Below are 17,324 nucleotides of genomic sequence, written 5' to 3'. Positions count from 1 at the left end.
ATTGCTTGAATCGGCCTTTATATTGCATTGCCACGTTTATGCATATATTTTTGCTTACATCAGCAAACCCTTATCATCTTAATTCCCATTGCATATTCATATATTCGTTGTTTCGTTTCATACATTAGAGATCATCTACAAAAGCGTCCATCTACCCTCATGATAAAGAAAGCAAAGACTTGAAAGATTTACCTCCCATTTACACCATGCATATGTGATTTGTAGGTTTAATGACAAATTATCAAAATTTAGAGACATTATATTACAAAATTATTATCTTATCTGAAATCATCAGGAAACAACCATACACTTGGCAAAATGGTTTTTGTGTATTTCCTTGGATGTCATGAAATTACTTTAACGGTTACCACTAGAAAAATAAAAACTTTTTTGTGCACTAAAATAGCGTGAAACCAATATGGACCACAATCAAGTAAACCCGAATCCATAATCTAATAGTAAGTTAACGTTTTCTATACAACATACTCTAATTTCTAAAATCAGGAGGCAACGTACCTGGTTGGCCAAATGTTGGTATCGGTTTGATAAGTAAAAGTAGGAGGAGGCATGGTTGGGTACATAGGGTGACCAACACCATAGTTAGCAAAATCATGGTAGGTTGAAAAAGCATGATTCTGAAACCCAGTAACCGATTCATAAACAGGAAGACTCGTAGTTGTATCTGTATAAAACTGTGGGGAAACTAACGGACTTCCAAGATCCATGTCAGAGAGGTCATCATAATGAGTTCCGGTTCCAGAAGTATCCGATGCTATGTTTCCGGAAGCTTCCGGAACATCATCCAAGATGTTGGAGATGTCCGGATAGTTTGTCATGATGATATTCGAGAAATCATTGTAACAGTCTTGGGTTTCTTCCATTAGGTAATTCGAGACTCTTTGTTCTTGTTTGTGTTTTTTGTGTTTTCTGTGGTTTAAGTTGGGTTGGGTTTGGTTAATGTGGTTTTGTTTTTCGGCTATTGATTTGTGTTTGGAAGTCCATTCGGGTTGACTCCAGAGAGAGAGTGGTGGTGAGACCACGTTCCAGTCATCTAATGGCTGCTCTTGAACACTTACTGATCCCGGTAGGTAAAACGACTGTAAAAAAAGTAAATTAGACATGTGTAGTTACGTAAAAACCACTATATTTTATGTAATTTGCATTTGACATTAATCTAACTAGAGTTAATAATATAACCTTGCCAGAAAGCATATGCTCTTCCTCCCAGATTAAATCATACGGATGCCATTTTTTGTCAAGCCTGTTGTAGTGTTTATAGCACAATACAAATTAGAGTCGAAATTAAATCATAAATTTACATTTTATGGTTTACCTTTTGGTTTCTTTTGGAACAATAAGGATGAGAAGCTTTGGTTTGAACTTGAGAGCATGGTTGATAAATTTGTTAGCAAGAGAAGCTTGGACTCCAAATGGAGGATTTAATCCCATTACCTTTTCAGATATTATTATTAACTATTTTAGAAACAAAGTTTTAATCTATTCTTTTTTAAGATAAAACATAAAAAACATACCAAACGAGACCCGTCAGGTAGATCTTCAACAGGGACACTAAACCAATCTCTCTTTTCAAAATTGAATGTGTTCTGATTAAAATATTAAAATATTAAAATATCAAGATTAGCTTATTATTTAGTACAAAAAATAGGAAATAAGAGAAGTTAAAACTTAAAATACTACCTTTGGTGTGATGAGGTCATAGTTCTTGTATGAACAACTAGTCTTTCCCATGCTATCGAGTTTTTCTTTCATGAAGCAACTGAAATCATTTGAACCACAGCAAAAGTCCACTATCTGATAACAAAAATTACAAATCCAATTGTTACAACTTAGTAAAATAATTATGAGATAAAAAGTTAAAAAAGAAAAAAGAAAAAAGGAAAAAGTCACTTACTGTATCACCATCGTCTACATACCAATGGAGTCTCTCAACTATCTGAATATTAAAAAATGACAAAAAAAGATAAAACTAACTCCAGGGGGATAATTTGTAAATAAAGGAAAGTCAAGGGACAGGAAGAGATAGTATTAGTACCTCCTTAAGTTTGTCAACTTTTGTAAAATGGCGTCCAAAAGAGGTGTAACGTGCTCCAATGAGAAAAGGAGCAAGAAAAACATGCAACTTTTCCTGCATATGCATCACAACAAAATCCTTTGTTTCTAAATTATATATTGAGTGGAAATATTAATATTAAAAATATAAGATCACAAAAGGATGCAATATATAAAACATAAAGATAATCTTTCAACATACCTTCCATTTTGTGAGCTGATTTAAAACATTTGGTTCACAAACAGCTTTTGCATCCTCAACACTACCCCCATCCTCCAATTTCTTTAAGGCTGTTCGCACTGCCTAAAAAATAATAATAAATAAAAAAATTGTGAGTTTAAACATATTTATTTAAGGTTTTTCAATGTAGAATAATTAGTGTAGCACCTTTACAGAAGCTTCCACTTTTCCCATGGTAATGGTCTTATCTAACCCTGTTTGTGGGGTGTATATTTGATGAGTGCATTTCCTTTTCTTCTCCGTTACAAATTCTTCAACATCAAATGAAGATGTTGAGTCTTTGATTATTTTCAAAATCCTGTAAGTATTATGATATCATAAGTTGTACATACTGAAATTCCAACATGAATAAGAAATAAATACCTTGTTTTCATATCATTATCTACTACAGGAGGTGTATCCACTATTATCTTCTTCATTGGCTTAGAAGCAAAAACTTGTTCTCTTTGCATATCTTTTTGTGTTGACTTGCTTTGACCAATGGCAGAATGACTGTTCACAACACAAGATCTCTTTTCTTCCATGGTGGAAGACTTACCTTTCTCCAATATTTTATTTTTATCACCATAAGTGAAGGTGTTATTTTTATCCAGCTTTTCAACAACTTTTGGCATGTTTGAAGTGTCAGTGTCACTCTTTGAGAGGTTTCCAAAAGCTTTGCTCTTTACAGATGTCATCACCACTCTACTTCCTTCTTGATTTCTTTTTCTTATGACACGAGGAAATAAAAGATGATCCCTTTTTGGTGTCCAAAGATCTGGAATAATAGCATGCTTCCTGGATATATATAATAATAATAGATGAATCACACCATATGTTTTTATAATAAATTATGCATGAACACTTACGTGCAATACATCAAGATGCGTTTTGGCAACAGATCATCCCATGCCCTTTGTTTGATTGTTCCATCATCACTAGCCTTGAAACCAATTGCCCTTAAAAATATTATCAAAATCAGTCAAATAGTTAATCTTTTTAGACAAATTTAGTAATTTAGATGTAGTTAATTGGTCAAATAGATGATTGGTGACTAAGATATTGGTCATAATTGTTTTTTCTAAAACTAATTTCTTTAAAATTGCAATCTTGATTATGGAAGAGATTGTTATAGTACTACCTAGGTAAGCATTTTCTATGATATGCCTTTGGGCAACGTCTACAAACTGCAAATTGTAAGTCATGAATGTCTTTATTTTCTCCTTGCTTACAAACACGACATTTATGAACAGGGCAAGTGAATGATTCTCCTGCAGCTATTTGACTCTGAAGTTGATTGGCTAGGGTTTCATCAGATGGATGGATCAACTTTGCAACACATTCAGGATGATAAAAGTGGCCACAAGTTGCAGAAACACAAGGGAACACCTAAAAGATTGGTAGATAATATGAACTTTTCATGTAAAAATGTGGAAACAAAATCCAAGATTTAGACAAGAACCTCAACAGTAGAAGAAGACTTATCAGAAGAACCCAAATTTCCACAAACAAAGCATTGATGCTTCTTGTGTTTACAGTTGCCACAAAGAAAAGTTGGAATTGCCTGTATATAGAATTTGAGATGAGTTATGATTGTGGTTAAACCAGATGATAGAAATGGAAAGATAATTAGAATACAGATATGTAAATGTTTGTACCTCATATTCAGCTGCATTTGCAAAGCCAAGAGACTCACAAGAAGTCTCTACTCCTGTATCTATGGTTGGATGGAAAGATCGCATACATTGACCTTCACAACTGACATAAGTGGAAAATTGTATGAAGTAAATGTTAATGACCTAGTCTACAAAAGGACATTCACAAATACTGAATCATGGGCAATTGGGGATCTTTATGAATTTATTAACCCTAACCCTACACCATGGATATTAGTGTTCTATGTCATGTCTAGATTAAGTCTATGAAGGGATTATATGCATACGGGAGAACATCACCACCATTGTCGCAGTATGCACAAACAGAATCAAATAGTACTTCATCTTCATCATCGGATTCATCATCATTATCCTCTAACTCTTCATCATCAGAAACTATGAACTTGGACTTGGTTTTTGTTTGATTCTCCTTTAATTCAAAAGAAAAAGATCAAGATTAAGAAAACTTCCTTCAAAAAGGGAAATTAACAATGCATAAGAATGGAGTAGGTGAGTAGGTTCAATATTGACATGAGAAAAACATTCAGAATTCAGAAATAATGGTATTCACCTCATGAAGGTATTCTCTTCTCCCAGGATTCTCAATCTCCATAAGAAACGTTTTAAGATACTGTCAAGAAATCAGGTGTCAATACATGTGTTAATAGTAAACTATTTATCAAAACTTAGCAATAAATATAATGGCATAAATCGGGTAGAATATAAGCCATTATATCGGATTCACTGGGCACTAATTGTAGAACAAAATAGGAAACATACAAATGATCCGCTCTAAACCTAGTGGCTAATATAGCCTATCAAGATTACTCAGTGAAGATCGAACCTTTGATTTTGCCAAATCCTTGTCTTTAGCCACTGCACTCTGTATTAACGGCAAGTGAGCAGAGAGATACTTCTCTACAGGTTCAATCACATCATCCGATCTGCACAAACAAACAGGGTAAATCAGCAAACACCAGTAAACAAATAAATCATACCGAATCACTGAAACATTACAGAAACACATAGACCTCAAGGTTTTCACCAAATGACTCGAAATCTGATCTCTACTTGCACCTGCATTCCTCTTCGCAAAATGGAGACACCGAACCACGATCAAAAAAGTCTTAATGACATCTTTGTACATATTCTTCGGTTCCTGAAGCTGTATCCATGTTTTCCCCTTCGAAAGCACGTATATTTTAGGCGGCACTATATGAGAAAGTTCCAACTTCCAAGCGATCACCTCCTTGTAGACCGGTTGAAGCCCTCCGTCAGTAGTTCCGCGCAAATACACAACCGATGAGTTTCTGTTCTTGTCGATTAGGTTCTCCTGATCACTCCAATGAAGCGGTAACTGTGAAAATGAAGTCGGCGCGTTACGATCGTTCACAAGTAGGTAGTTTGTGACACAAACGGGGATGATTTCGCCTTCTTCTTCGGAAGATGCCATGCAGAAACCCTAGAAATGAAGGGATTGAGAGTTCGAAATTTTCGGTATAGAAGAAGATGGATGGAAGTGGTGGGAAATAGTACCCCTGTAGTCCTGCTACACAGCTATAACGTGGTACGTGCCACACGCGGGATTTCTATTAAAGGGGATAAAATACAAAAAGAGAATTTGGTATGTTGTGGGTTGAAAATGGAAATAAATTTCAAAGAGGCTGCAAAAATGGTATACTTAAGTCTTTTGCTTTTTTATTAGGGTGAATTTGGTATTATTCCTTATTTAATCAAAATATTCATCCCATTTAATTTTTAAATGTTATATTTATTCTTAATAAGTTTTTAAAATATTTTTTTTGCCCGAATCTTTTTTTAATATTAAATAATTTTTTTAAATCATTACGTTTATAAGTTTATTATTTTACCCTCCCAAATGAATAATATAAACGTATTTCTCATAATCAAAATATTCTCCAAAAATTTGGCTCTCATAATATGAGCTTCTTCAATCCTATTTGTCAACTTGCTTTTCCTGAAATTAGTTTTTTTTTAGGTCAAGAGCATCGTATTAAAAAACCAAACCTCTAGCAAGGAGCTAGAGAAAAATAAAAATTAAAGCCGGATTGGACTTTGTCGTCTAATTAATCCTAACCTTAGTGTTCCAAAAAGAAAAGCAACGAAAAGAAAAATCCCCAATGGAATCAAAAAGTTTATCTTTTCTAGGTTTATTGTTACTAAAAACTAAAGAGTTACAAAAAGTCCAAAGCACCCATATAACCACCATGAACACCAACTCAACAATCGAGCGCTCTATTTGAGTCGTCGGTCTAGAATCCACTCAATCCACCACGTCACGAATAGAAAAAAAAAAAAAAAAAAAAAAAAAAAAAAAAAAAAAAAAGGAAAAGGAAAAGATTCAGGTGAAGCCAATGCCCAACCCGACTCCAAACCTAATCAACAATGGATTTTAAATAATTTAAGGACTTTTGTCATTTTCTCCAAGAAAACAAACATAAGTGGTAAAAAGATGGGACACAAAAAAATTCATATAGGCAAAAAAAAGTAAAATAGAGGCAAAAATCACATAAATAGTTTTTTATTTAATTTATATCATAGATAATAGGAGGATAATGTGTAATTTAATTGGTTTGTTTGACCAAACTATATGTCGAAGGGCAGTTGCTGTGAATCTAGATCTATTACACTTAAAAAGTTTGCTTGAATAGTCTCTCAAACAAAAACAAAAAACATAAGAAGCAATGATGTTGAATGTTATTCTAGTAGTCAGTTGGATTTTTTTCTTTTTTTATGTTAGTCAAAGTTGGAGAAGTGTGTATGAAAGAATATTGTATATAGGAATCTTGTTTTGGATAGGGATTTCACTATGGATAGTATATAATGTTTTGGTGATGTAACGGTGAAACTCTAATGGTCAAAATGTTAGGTTTAAAATATTGTCCTTGTTGGTGTTTGATAGTGTGACATACCTATTTTCATGGTTAGAAAAAGACTTTTTTTTAATTATGCTTATTTTAAAATAGAGTTTATTTATAACTGCGGTATATGCTCCATAAAAAGTATTTCTGAATAAATGTTATTTTTCCTTAATTATTAGATGTCATACATAATACAATAAACATAAACATAAATGTAACCATTACAAGCCTTACAACATCTAATGACCTATATTTCCTCGAATCTCTCATTAGATCTAAACATCATATACATTCATAGCGCTGTATGTGATACAAAAAAACTGAGTGGGTCAGGTTTGGGAGTCTGGTGAGCACATAGGATTTTCAACACATAATATTATAATTAATTTGTTATAAATAGATGTTTCATATCAAACAAATAACCTAATTACCCATTTCCATCATTCTCGCTTCCTAATACAAATTGTTGGGTTTTAGTTCAAAAATAGTTTCTTAAACTAGAAAAATATGGCAACAGAAGACTTTAATTTTGAAGTAACATAAACATTTTATACCCACCAAGGATCTTCTTGCAAGTTATTGAAAGATTAAAACGCCAACCAAAGAAGAAGTGAAGAAATAACGACATTTGTAGTTCTTTGGGTCCTCTCGGGAGGTTTGGAAGTTAATGAAGAATGTAGAACCTTTGAGACACCAACAATGACTCAACTTGATGTAGATGCTAGTCCATAACTCTTAAGCCCTTAAGCTTTAAGTTCATAACCAATATGAACTTAAAGAGGGATTGAAGTTGCAAGTGTTCTTCAATTTTTCTAACCAAAACTAGAGAGAAATGGAGAGGGAAGAGAGGATTCGGATTTTGCATCAAGGAATGAATGAGAAAATAATCCAAGTGCAAGTTCTCTTATTTATATGCATAAACTAAAGTTATTAACAATTAGTCCTTAACACTTTAAGCAAACTTGTCCCCATTGTCATAAGCATGTCTCTCATGCCTTTAAAGCATGATTAGACAAGTCATACACTTCTTCCTTTTATGCATATCTCGAAAGAAGATGAAAGAAAGTCAAAATTTTATAAACTCTTTTATAAAATATAAACACTGTTTTTCAGGAAAAAGACAAAAGGATTCAACTAATCCAAAAGTTTATACATAACTTATAAATCATACCATATGATATATATATATATATATATATATATATATATATATATATATATATATATATATATATATATATATATTAAGTTACTTGCTAATGGAATTTATTATTTCCACGAAATAAATAATTTTCAATTTAATTATAAGAGTCTTGTTGAATATTTATTAAAATCAATTTCTAATAAATAATCAATTGTATTAAGTTGTTGTTAGTGTGACCCATTGGTATCATATGTTATTTAGTAATATCACTTTAATATGACTCTTGAGCATACTAGACCTTTCACTTTGATAGGAAACACCAAGTAGAAAACATACCTTTGATTTCTTTATAGGTTTATTCTTTTGACAAGCCAGTTGAAAGGACTAGAGAACCCAACCTAGAGTCATCTTCTGAAATCGCACCCAATAAGCAAACCACTAGCAAATCCGAACCACCTTTAAATTTCGACCCAAAGCAGATTCATGAAAAACAAATATGTGTATCGCCACGTCGTGGCAGTTCAACATCAACGTCATGGGAACTAGGTTTCATGTGATTCAAGGTTTATGAGGGTTCTGGGATTTTATGGCCGAAAAGTGTATTCACATACACAAAATCCGAATTTGGAGTCCTCTATGTATAGGGAGGTAATTTGAAACCCTAGAGATAATTATCAGATATAATTATAATTATCTAATGATTTTAAATCATTCTGGAATATTCCACATTCATTTATTTACTATTAATTAATTAACAAAATAAGTAGGGATGACAATCCTAACCAGAACCCACCAACCCAACCCGAACCTAACCCAATAAATAACATGTTGGGTTGGGATTTTGAACTCATTTAATTAAATTGGTCAACCCGTCTAACCCATTTAATTAAATAGGATGGGTTAAGGTTGAAATTCCTAACCTGTTTACAACCCGCCAACCAGTTTAAAAAATTTTAATATTTATTAATTTATAATAATTTAATATTATTATTAGTTGAACATTATATCTGATTATTTTTTATTTATATTATGGGTCAGTAACTGTTATTTAAATTCGAGTTGGTAAAAATGATAGTCGAGTTGTGTATAATTTACAAATTAAACATTTATAATGTTTTATGGTTATTAACACTTATTTGTGTTTGTGTTATGGTCCTATAAAGTTATTGTTGTATAATTTTCAAACATGAAAACTTATTATAGCTTTTAAATTGTATGGAATTTTATTTGATGAATTTTTTTGATTTTTAAGGGTTTTTTTTGTGAATAAACGGGTCAACCTAGTTTAACTTGTTTAGTAAATAGATTGCGTTGGAAAAACAATAAACATGTCAACCCGATTTCAACCCATTTACAAAGAAGGTTGGGTTGGGTTGAGAATTCTTAACTCATTTACTTAAATAGGTTGTGTTGGATAGAAATTATCAACCCATTTAATTAAACATGTCAGCCCGTTGTCACCCCTAAAAATAAGTCCCTTAAATAAATATATTTTCAGTTATGCTTTATTTTGTTCTTGCACGTAACCCAAAAAGATACTGTTATTTATAGTAATATTAGTGGGATTTGTTATGGTCACTGACAATAATCTCCATCACTAATAACATTACCAAAAAAGTGGGATCTTGCCTAATGTTGTGGTGGAGTTTGCCACAACCAATCATCATCCCTAACATTGAACTTTTTTAAATCATCCATTGATTTCTCAAACATATTTTTGTTAGTTGTAAATGTACACCTCCACAAATGTACCTTAAGCTCCTTCTCTTTCCATTGCAGTTTTATGTTTTTGTGGTTGTCTTAAACAAATTTTGTGTTTTGAAATGGAAAATACCTTAGCCATTACATATATAATTCTCTAAAAACAAGATGAACAAACTAGTTAGTCTATTTAATAATTACATAAATTAAATTAATAATTAAAACAGCTAACACATAATAGTTGTAAATGTACACCTCCACAAATGTTTTCGGCCTTAACCTATGCATATGCAAGTGAGTATATTCTATTATTACTTTCCAACCCAACCACAGTCAAGATCTAACCAGGAAAAAGGACCTTTCATAAAGATCCGATCCAATCTCAAGAACTCTATCAAACCAACCTTAAACCCTACTTTCAATCGCTCAAACAAATGTATATAAGTTTGAAAGTCTTTTTTTGTAATGCTACATTTGGTTTAGAATACACATTGATCTTCAAAAAGTACATGGGTTTCTGCTTGTAACTCTAAGACATAGTCCCTAAAAAATATGTATTGGCTTTCATAATCTACATAAATAAATTTCTATGTTCTTGTTTTAGCTCTAAATACCTTCATTAGCGATGTTGGTAATCCAAATTTCTTTTGAACCTCGTTTTGTAAAACTACAATAGGAATCTAAGGGTTGGCTTCAACTTGTTAGATTATGGTGTCTGCTTGACATTTGTAGTAAGTGGAATGAGAAATTAACAACCTTTTTGCTTGAGGATGGTTTTATTCGGAGTAAAAATGATTTTTCTCTATATATTAAAAGTTATGATGATTTTTGTCGCGTTACTTGTATTTGTACAAGATATAGTTTTCCTTGGTAATTGTAAAAATAAGGTAAATATGTTTTAAAATAAAAAACTTTAATCAAAGATTTAGGAATTTTAAATCGCTTTTAGGAATATAAATGGTGGATTGTAAAAATGGTTTATGTTTATCTCAAAGGAAATATTGTTTAGAGTTGTTATTTGAATTTGTACTTTTATCTTCTAAACCCATAACAACTCCCTTAGACTAAATTGTGGTTGTTAATAGTGATGGTGAAGGTAAAGATGATTTTGTGTTAAGTAATATTAATGATTATCCAAAATTGGTTAAGAAACATTTTTACTTAACAAATACTCGACTAAATATTCGTTTGCTATCCAAACATTGAGTTAATGTATAATTTTCTTGGTATACTAAAAGTTCTGCTGATTTTTTTAGGTTACTAAGTTACTTGTATAGGTAGATGATATAGTTTGCATTACTTAAAGACATGTCTAGGAAAAAGAATTTTAATTATTTTTTTTGAACAACAAATCAAACATACTTTTAAACTACTTTTTGACCCATGTATGTTTCATATGAGACTTATTTGAACCTTCAACCTTAAGGAGAAAAGACAACACCTGATACCGCTACGAAAAGATGTAAATAAGAGAGAGAGAGAGAGAGAGAGAGAGAGAGAGAGAGAGAGAGAGAGAGAGAGAGAGAGAGAGAGAGAGAGATTTTCATTGTAAGTATTCGAATAGGTTCTTCAAATTTAAGAAAACCGTTTAAGTGTTTATGTTTAAATCTTGTTCTCAACTTTTTGTTTATTTATCTACTAAAATCGGTTAGCATGTATCTTATGTTGGTGGAAATTATTGCAATCATTTATAACCTAATAAAAAAATTACATGATTTTTTTTTCTAATAATCAATTATTATTTTTACAAAAGTAAAATAGAAAATAATAATTTCACCTATGTTCGGACTTGAACCTTCAACCACATAGAAGAATGACAACATTTGATACTTTTGGCTAGAAACCTTCTAATTTTCAACCGTCAATATAGTCCTTACAAAAATAAGATGATGATGTGAAATTATTCTGAAAACTAAATGAGTATTTATTGTTTACAAAATCCGACATCACGATACTTGATTATATGTTTCCGGAATTTTTTTAGGTTATTAAGGATACAGATGAGAGGAATAAAATAAACAAGATAAGCACAAAATGGTCATCTTTATAAAATCCAAAGATTTAAATCCCAAAATAGTCATTTCAATCCTGCAACTATCGTAACAACATTTTCACATATGGTACATTTAAAAACTTACATATACATCAACTCTTAACACTCAGTTTAGTAGTATTTAATCGTCTTAATCTCTGATCAAGTTCCGCCATTACCACCGTTTCTTGCTTTTTCCTTTGCTTAGATAAATTGGTTGTCATAAAGTTTATTTTATCAAAGGCAATCTACAAAAGGGTAATATATATGCATGAGTGAAATAGGAAGAACATGAAACTATACCGTGTTAATTTGAAATTGGCCAATCAAGTATTTGCGTTTTTCTTTGTCCCTAAACAATTTTTTTTTGTCATAACCACAATAGAAAAGTTTTTTCAGTAAATTTTGTTCTTGTATCACATCAAAATCTAGATCAACTAAACAAGTAAAACAAAAACCTAAGATATCTCAACTCTTAACACTATAGTAATGCTTTTTCACAAAGTTTATTTATGTGTTTTACCAAAGTAACAAAAAACTACATAAATGAATAAAATATCTAATATAATTATTTATTAGATTCATAAAAAAAAATATTTATGTAGACAACTTGTCAAATTTACAAGCAAAGTAAAATAACTATATGGTGAAAAACTCTTACAATACTTTGTTTGAATATGACAAGTTTATTTGACCAAAAAAACTCCTCAATAATTAAGCTTCTACTTGTGGATATTCTTATACCATTACGATCGATATAGTGAATTTATAGGAAAAGATCGACAATATTTTATACCACTATGACCAGCTATATCCTATGATATTGGCATAAAAAGGACCATTTAGTATTCATTCTGAAAAAATGCAAATAATTGGTTGGCCATTTTAAATTTAATCCAAAGTATATTATAATAACGTGTAAACTTACGGTTAACAACTCATCGGGATCAAATAAATGATGGGTGGTATTTTGTATTATCTTAATCGCATCCCCAACGTGATATGTCACTAACAGCTCTTCTTCCTTCATCTACAATAACATAATAACACTATAATTAAACCTTCCAAAATACGTGATAATATCTTTAAACGTATCAAAATGATCAAAGAATTGTCACCTTAAAAATAGCTAAAGCTACATTAAACAAAACCTTAGCCCCTTCGTAAAAGAGAACATCCCACACTCTCATTGTCGTCTGCATACGTACATCCAAAATAGTTAGAGAAAGATCGTGTGGGTTTAGAATTATAAATGACAATTTTGCCATTCTGATGAGACTATGATCAGTAAATGTTAACCTCTGAAGGCAGGCTTTTAGAAAACAAACAAAGAAACCACTCGGTGGCTACAAGGGAAACATCGAACCCCAATGTTTCTAAATGAGCAGACAACCTAGAAATTTTCAAAAAAAAAAGTCGTTAGATCACAAAAAAACCTAGAAATTTTCAAAAAAAAAAAGTCGTTAGATCACAAAAAACATATGATCATCTGTGATATAATCATATGACTACACGAGAATGAACACAACCTTGGACATTTTTTCGTTAGCAAATCTTTAAACACTCTTTGGTCGACATGACATCCTGATAAATTATCTGTATAACAATCGTTGACCAATACGTTTTCTAGAAGAACTGCTAACATCCAAAAAGCTTCTTCTTCGGTTTTCATCACAAGCAATAACATTGCTGCAACATAATTTAAACCCTTCAAGAAACAAGGAAACTATTAGTGTCCCATGCATTTATACATTAGTTGCATGTATATATGATATTATTGCAACAAAATATAAACCATTCAAAAAGTATTCTATTGTAATTTCTGTCCTCAATTGATATCATATGTTTTTATACAAATTTCCAAGTAATATAATTATATTTTTAAGACCAAAAATTTCAAAATTAGCTATGTTTATTGCTTAGAGACCAAAAGTAGTCATTTTATTAGAAATACGAACAAATAACATTACAAAAACCTCAAAATTGGCCGAGAAAACATATTAGGATCAAAATTGAAAAGATCAACTATTACCAAGGACCAAAAGGTAATTTACTCAAAAAAAAAAATGATCAATTTTGTTCCATTTTATGATTTATCCCTAAAAGAAATCATTTTTTTTTATTGTGATTAGTTATGTCACAAGAAACAAACCTGACAATAACCAACATCGGAATCACGAAAAGAGTACCCCACAAGAACCCTTCTCACGGCGGCGTGGCCCTCCGGCGTGTCCAGCCATGGATGTCCGGGAAAAGTACGTGGCAGATCCTGCAAGTATACACGACAATCCAAATTGAATAATTCAATCGATTTTTGATTAAAAGAAATGAAAGAACAAAATAAAACTCACTCACATGATCGATCTGTTTGGTAGCAGGGGTAATTTTGTCCGAAACAGCTCCGGTTAGATCATTATAATAGCTATCAGGAACCGTTGATTTCTTTTTAGCAGCTCCAGATAAAGAAAACCAAACTTTGGGCCTTAAAGATGGAGGAATACCTTTTCGAATAAGCTTCTTTAATGTCATTGCATTCACTAAAACAGAAAACCTAAGGGACGATGTAAGGGCAATAGAAGATGATCCATAAGTGTGTAAATACCAATTTGCCCCTTTGTTAGCTTCCATTGCCCACCAAACTCGACCTTGTTCCCTCACCTTTTCTCTAACCTCATTCAATACATTTACGTCATCAACATTGCCTTCTACTGTAAATCCATAAAGATCTTGAAATTTTACCACAAGATTTGCCCTTCTCGCATGAATACTTGGCCTTAAAATTCTGATTTCTGGTTGGATTTCGAAGGGTAAATCCGTATTTCTTTGAATTGGGTACATCATTAAAGATGGGAATTCTTCAAAATGTGGAAGAAACCATGGATGAGTTGTAACCGATGTTCTTGATATGATGATATATCAAGAAACTGAATTCCTGGTTTCTTCAAGAAAAGAAGAGAAGAGGAAAATGGATTGATTAAAGTTGGTATTTTTGAACGTTTCTCCAAATGGGTGTTTGAGAAAACTTGAATTTGAAACCAACGAGAGACAAAAGGGCAATAATTAGATTAGATTAAATTAATAAATAATAAATAAATATAAAAAAAAAAAAAAAAAAGCTCCACGATCTCTCCACTTGGAGTGAAATAAACAAAATCTTAAAATATTGTCGATATGGAAGGACGAAATCTTTGGATTGTATTTTGATAAAAAAAATTGGAAAATCGTAAGTTTTGGGGGATATTTATGCCATTTAATTGATGGAGAACAAAAAGAAAATTTGATAAAAAGTAAAAACTGTAGAATAAATAAAATAAGTATGACTCTAAACCATTTTTGCTCTATTTTTGTTGTTCACCCGCTCCACCCCTTTGACATTGATTATTCATCATTTTATAAAGGGATAATGACTTAAAAGGATAATGTATTTTTCGATTTGTACACATTTAGTCACTGATTTTTTTTTCGTCCACATTTACCCCTTTAACTTGTTAAACTGTACACATTCAGTCCTTATGACCGGCTACTCCAGGTTAGCCGGTAAAAATGACTTAATAGGGTAATATATTTCTCACTTTATACACATTTAGTCCTTAATATTTTTGTACACATTTAGTCCTTAATATATATTTTTTTGCAAAATAAGTTATTTTTGTTTTTGTACTCATTAAATACTTATGACTGATTTCTTTAGTTTTTTTCTCACGAAATCTTACATAGGAAATTCATTAATTAAGTGTTTGGGCCTTTTGATGTTTATGTCCATCGTGATCTCAACTACTTGGTTGCTTAGGTCATGTGTTCTGAACGTCATAACTTCTTCATACGATCTCGGATTTTAACGATTTTTATATCCATGTAAACAATCTTTATATCCATGCGAACAATCTTTATATCCATACGATCTCGTATTTTCGATTTTTTTTCGTTTATAGCTATTTTTCATATACCAGCAACACCTATTTCATCTCGGTAACACCAACTATGTATTTTTGCGTCTGCCCATGTCCATATTTTTTTATGAATGCATGTATGGATGTTTTTTTTATAAAATTGTAAATAAAAATATATTACATTTTATCGGGAGTAATTTTAATGAAAAAATGAACACGTGGATATAAAGATCGTTAAAATCCGATATCGTATGAAGAAGTTACGACATTCATAATACAAGACCTGAGCCAAATCACAAGACCTACACAACCAAGCAGTCGAGATCATGTTGGACATAAACATCAACAACCCCAAACAACTCATCAATAATTGTCTCACGTAAGATGTCATGAGAAAAACCTAAAAAAATCATTCATAAGTACTAAATGAGTACAAAAAAAAGGACTTATTTGAAACAAAAAAAATGTTAAGGACTAAATATGTACAAAAATATTAATGACTAAATGTGTACAAAATGAAAAATATATTACCCTATTAAGTCATTTTTCTCGACTGACCTGAAGTAACCGGTCATAAGGATTGAATGTGTATTAGGTGACCAAATGTGTACAAATCAAAAAATAAATTACCCTTTTAAGTCATTATCAAAAGGTTATAAACGGTCAACTTCAATAAAGTTAATTATATATTCAATAGTCAAAAGTGTACTTGCAATCCACGCTAGTATATTAGGTGCAATTGCCAAATTTTGTTGGGGATGTTTTAGAGAAAGACTTTATAGATTTTAGTTGCTTTTGATTTTTAACATTAAAAGAAAAAATACAATCCAAATCAAAATCATCTGATGTTTTTGTTATTACACTAAGTTCGAAATCATCTGGATGTTTTTTTATTAATTCACAAAACATATTTATCTTAGTTGTTATATCTTAAAACAAAAAAATCAAAATATATAATTTCTTTTACACTAAACCGAAATCAAGTTGTGTCTCGGGACTCTCGAGTAACCCCTAAAATTTGTCTATGCTCTTTAACCTCCATAAGCACAAGTACATTCATGGTTTGTTGGTTAAGTCGTTAGTTGTTTATGCATGAGGTTGTAGGTTTAACTCTCCATCCATACTCTTTGTTTTATTTTATCATGCTTACTCCTCGCAACTATAAGTATATGTTGAGTGATTTTTTTTTGGTGCCACTATTTCATAAATTTTTGTGTTCTGACACTGATAAAGAGCCCACACGCTCGACAAACACCGCCCCACCATGGTAGCATGCCGAGGAAAGAGAAGTCCTATAGCAGCGGGTTGCCGAGGAAAGAGATTGTGCAGATGTATTCCACCAACATTTGATTGTATTTAATACAATATTTGACCCAACTCACTTAAAAGACATGTTGAGATGTAATATGACAAAATTTATATGGTGGTGACGTAGCTATCAAAAAGCATGACATCATTCTCTTCGGTCTTAAAAAGTTTTTATCGTATTTATGTCTTTCTCTAATTTTATGCATTTCATAAAACATACAACTCACTTTTGCGAACACTAAAGTTGTGGCTTTTAAGTTTTTAACTACCATCTTTCGGCTGCCAACATTTTTGTCAAACATATCCTAGCATTTTTTTCCTTGTTTTTCTTGTTTTTTAAAGATTTTTTGGTTTCTGATCACTTTCATTTCCTAGATGAATATTAAATTATGTAAACTCAGTTAGTGACTGATTTATATAAA

At 31.5% G+C, this 17,324-nt stretch overlaps 2 protein-coding genes across 2 annotated transcripts; both read right to left on the bottom strand.

Moving 5' to 3' along the window:
* Positions 1-318: 318 nt before the first annotated feature.
* Positions 319-5,490, bottom strand: LOC145141398 (protein ENHANCED DOWNY MILDEW 2-like). The gene is made up of 18 exons (XM_079074687.1): positions 4,977-5,490; positions 4,790-4,889; positions 4,517-4,576; positions 4,233-4,375; positions 3,949-4,048; positions 3,753-3,854; positions 3,432-3,679; positions 3,160-3,249; positions 2,675-3,088; positions 2,459-2,609; positions 2,273-2,374; positions 2,054-2,146; positions 1,913-1,954; positions 1,699-1,812; positions 1,533-1,604; positions 1,334-1,452; positions 1,198-1,261; positions 319-1,097 (listed from the first exon to the last, which is right to left on the bottom strand). Exons 1-18 carry the CDS (start codon positions 5,396-5,398, stop codon positions 501-503), a joined length of 3,033 nt encoding a protein of 1,010 aa, XP_078930813.1. The 5' UTR covers positions 5,399-5,490; the 3' UTR covers positions 319-500.
* A 6,206-nt stretch (positions 5,491-11,696) lies between these two features.
* LOC145136285 (uncharacterized) lies at positions 11,697-14,737 on the bottom strand. Its single transcript, XM_079070431.1, has 7 exons — positions 14,060-14,737; positions 13,857-13,973; positions 13,234-13,412; positions 13,004-13,097; positions 12,823-12,900; positions 12,633-12,734; positions 11,697-11,952 (listed from the first exon to the last, which is right to left on the bottom strand). The coding sequence occupies exons 1-7, from the start codon at positions 14,543-14,545 to the stop codon at positions 11,818-11,820; spliced, it is 1,191 nt and encodes a 396-aa protein (XP_078926557.1). The 5' UTR covers positions 14,546-14,737; the 3' UTR covers positions 11,697-11,817.
* Between the last annotated feature and the right edge of the window lie 2,587 nt (positions 14,738-17,324).

The sequence above is a fragment of the Lactuca virosa genome, chromosome 9 (genome assembly GCF_052849685.1).
Source record: "Lactuca virosa cultivar CGN04683 chromosome 9, Lactuca_virosa_CGN04683_v6, whole genome shotgun sequence".
Classification (NCBI taxonomy): domain Eukaryota; kingdom Viridiplantae; phylum Streptophyta; class Magnoliopsida; order Asterales; family Asteraceae; genus Lactuca; species Lactuca virosa.
The sequence above is the reverse complement of the archived record's forward strand: the minus strand, read 5'-3'. Positions and strand labels throughout refer to the sequence as shown.

Excerpts from the sequence above, each read along its gene's own strand:
- LOC145141398 (XM_079074687.1), bottom strand. The coding sequence starts at position 5,398 with ATGGCATCTTCCGAAGAAGAAGGCGAAATCATCCCCGTTTGTGTCACA. Across the intron at positions 2,375-2,458 it reads AAGTGGAAGCTTCTGTAAAG|GCAGTGCGAACAGCCTTAAA; the intron begins GTGCTACACTAA and ends ATTATTTTTTAG. Across the intron at positions 2,147-2,272 it reads ATCAGCTCACAAAATGGAAG|GAAAAGTTGCATGTTTTTCT; the intron begins GTATGTTGAAAG and ends ATGCATATGCAG.
- LOC145136285 (XM_079070431.1), bottom strand. The coding sequence starts at position 14,545 with ATGATGTACCCAATTCAAAGAAATACGGATTTACCCTTCGAAATCCAA. Across the intron at positions 13,098-13,233 it reads CTAACGAAAAAATGTCCAAG|GTTGTCTGCTCATTTAGAAA; the intron begins GTTGTGTTCATT and ends GAAAATTTCTAG. Across the intron at positions 11,953-12,632 it reads ATCCCGATGAGTTGTTAACC|ATTGCCTTTGATAAAATAAA; the intron begins GTAAGTTTACAC and ends ACCCTTTTGTAG.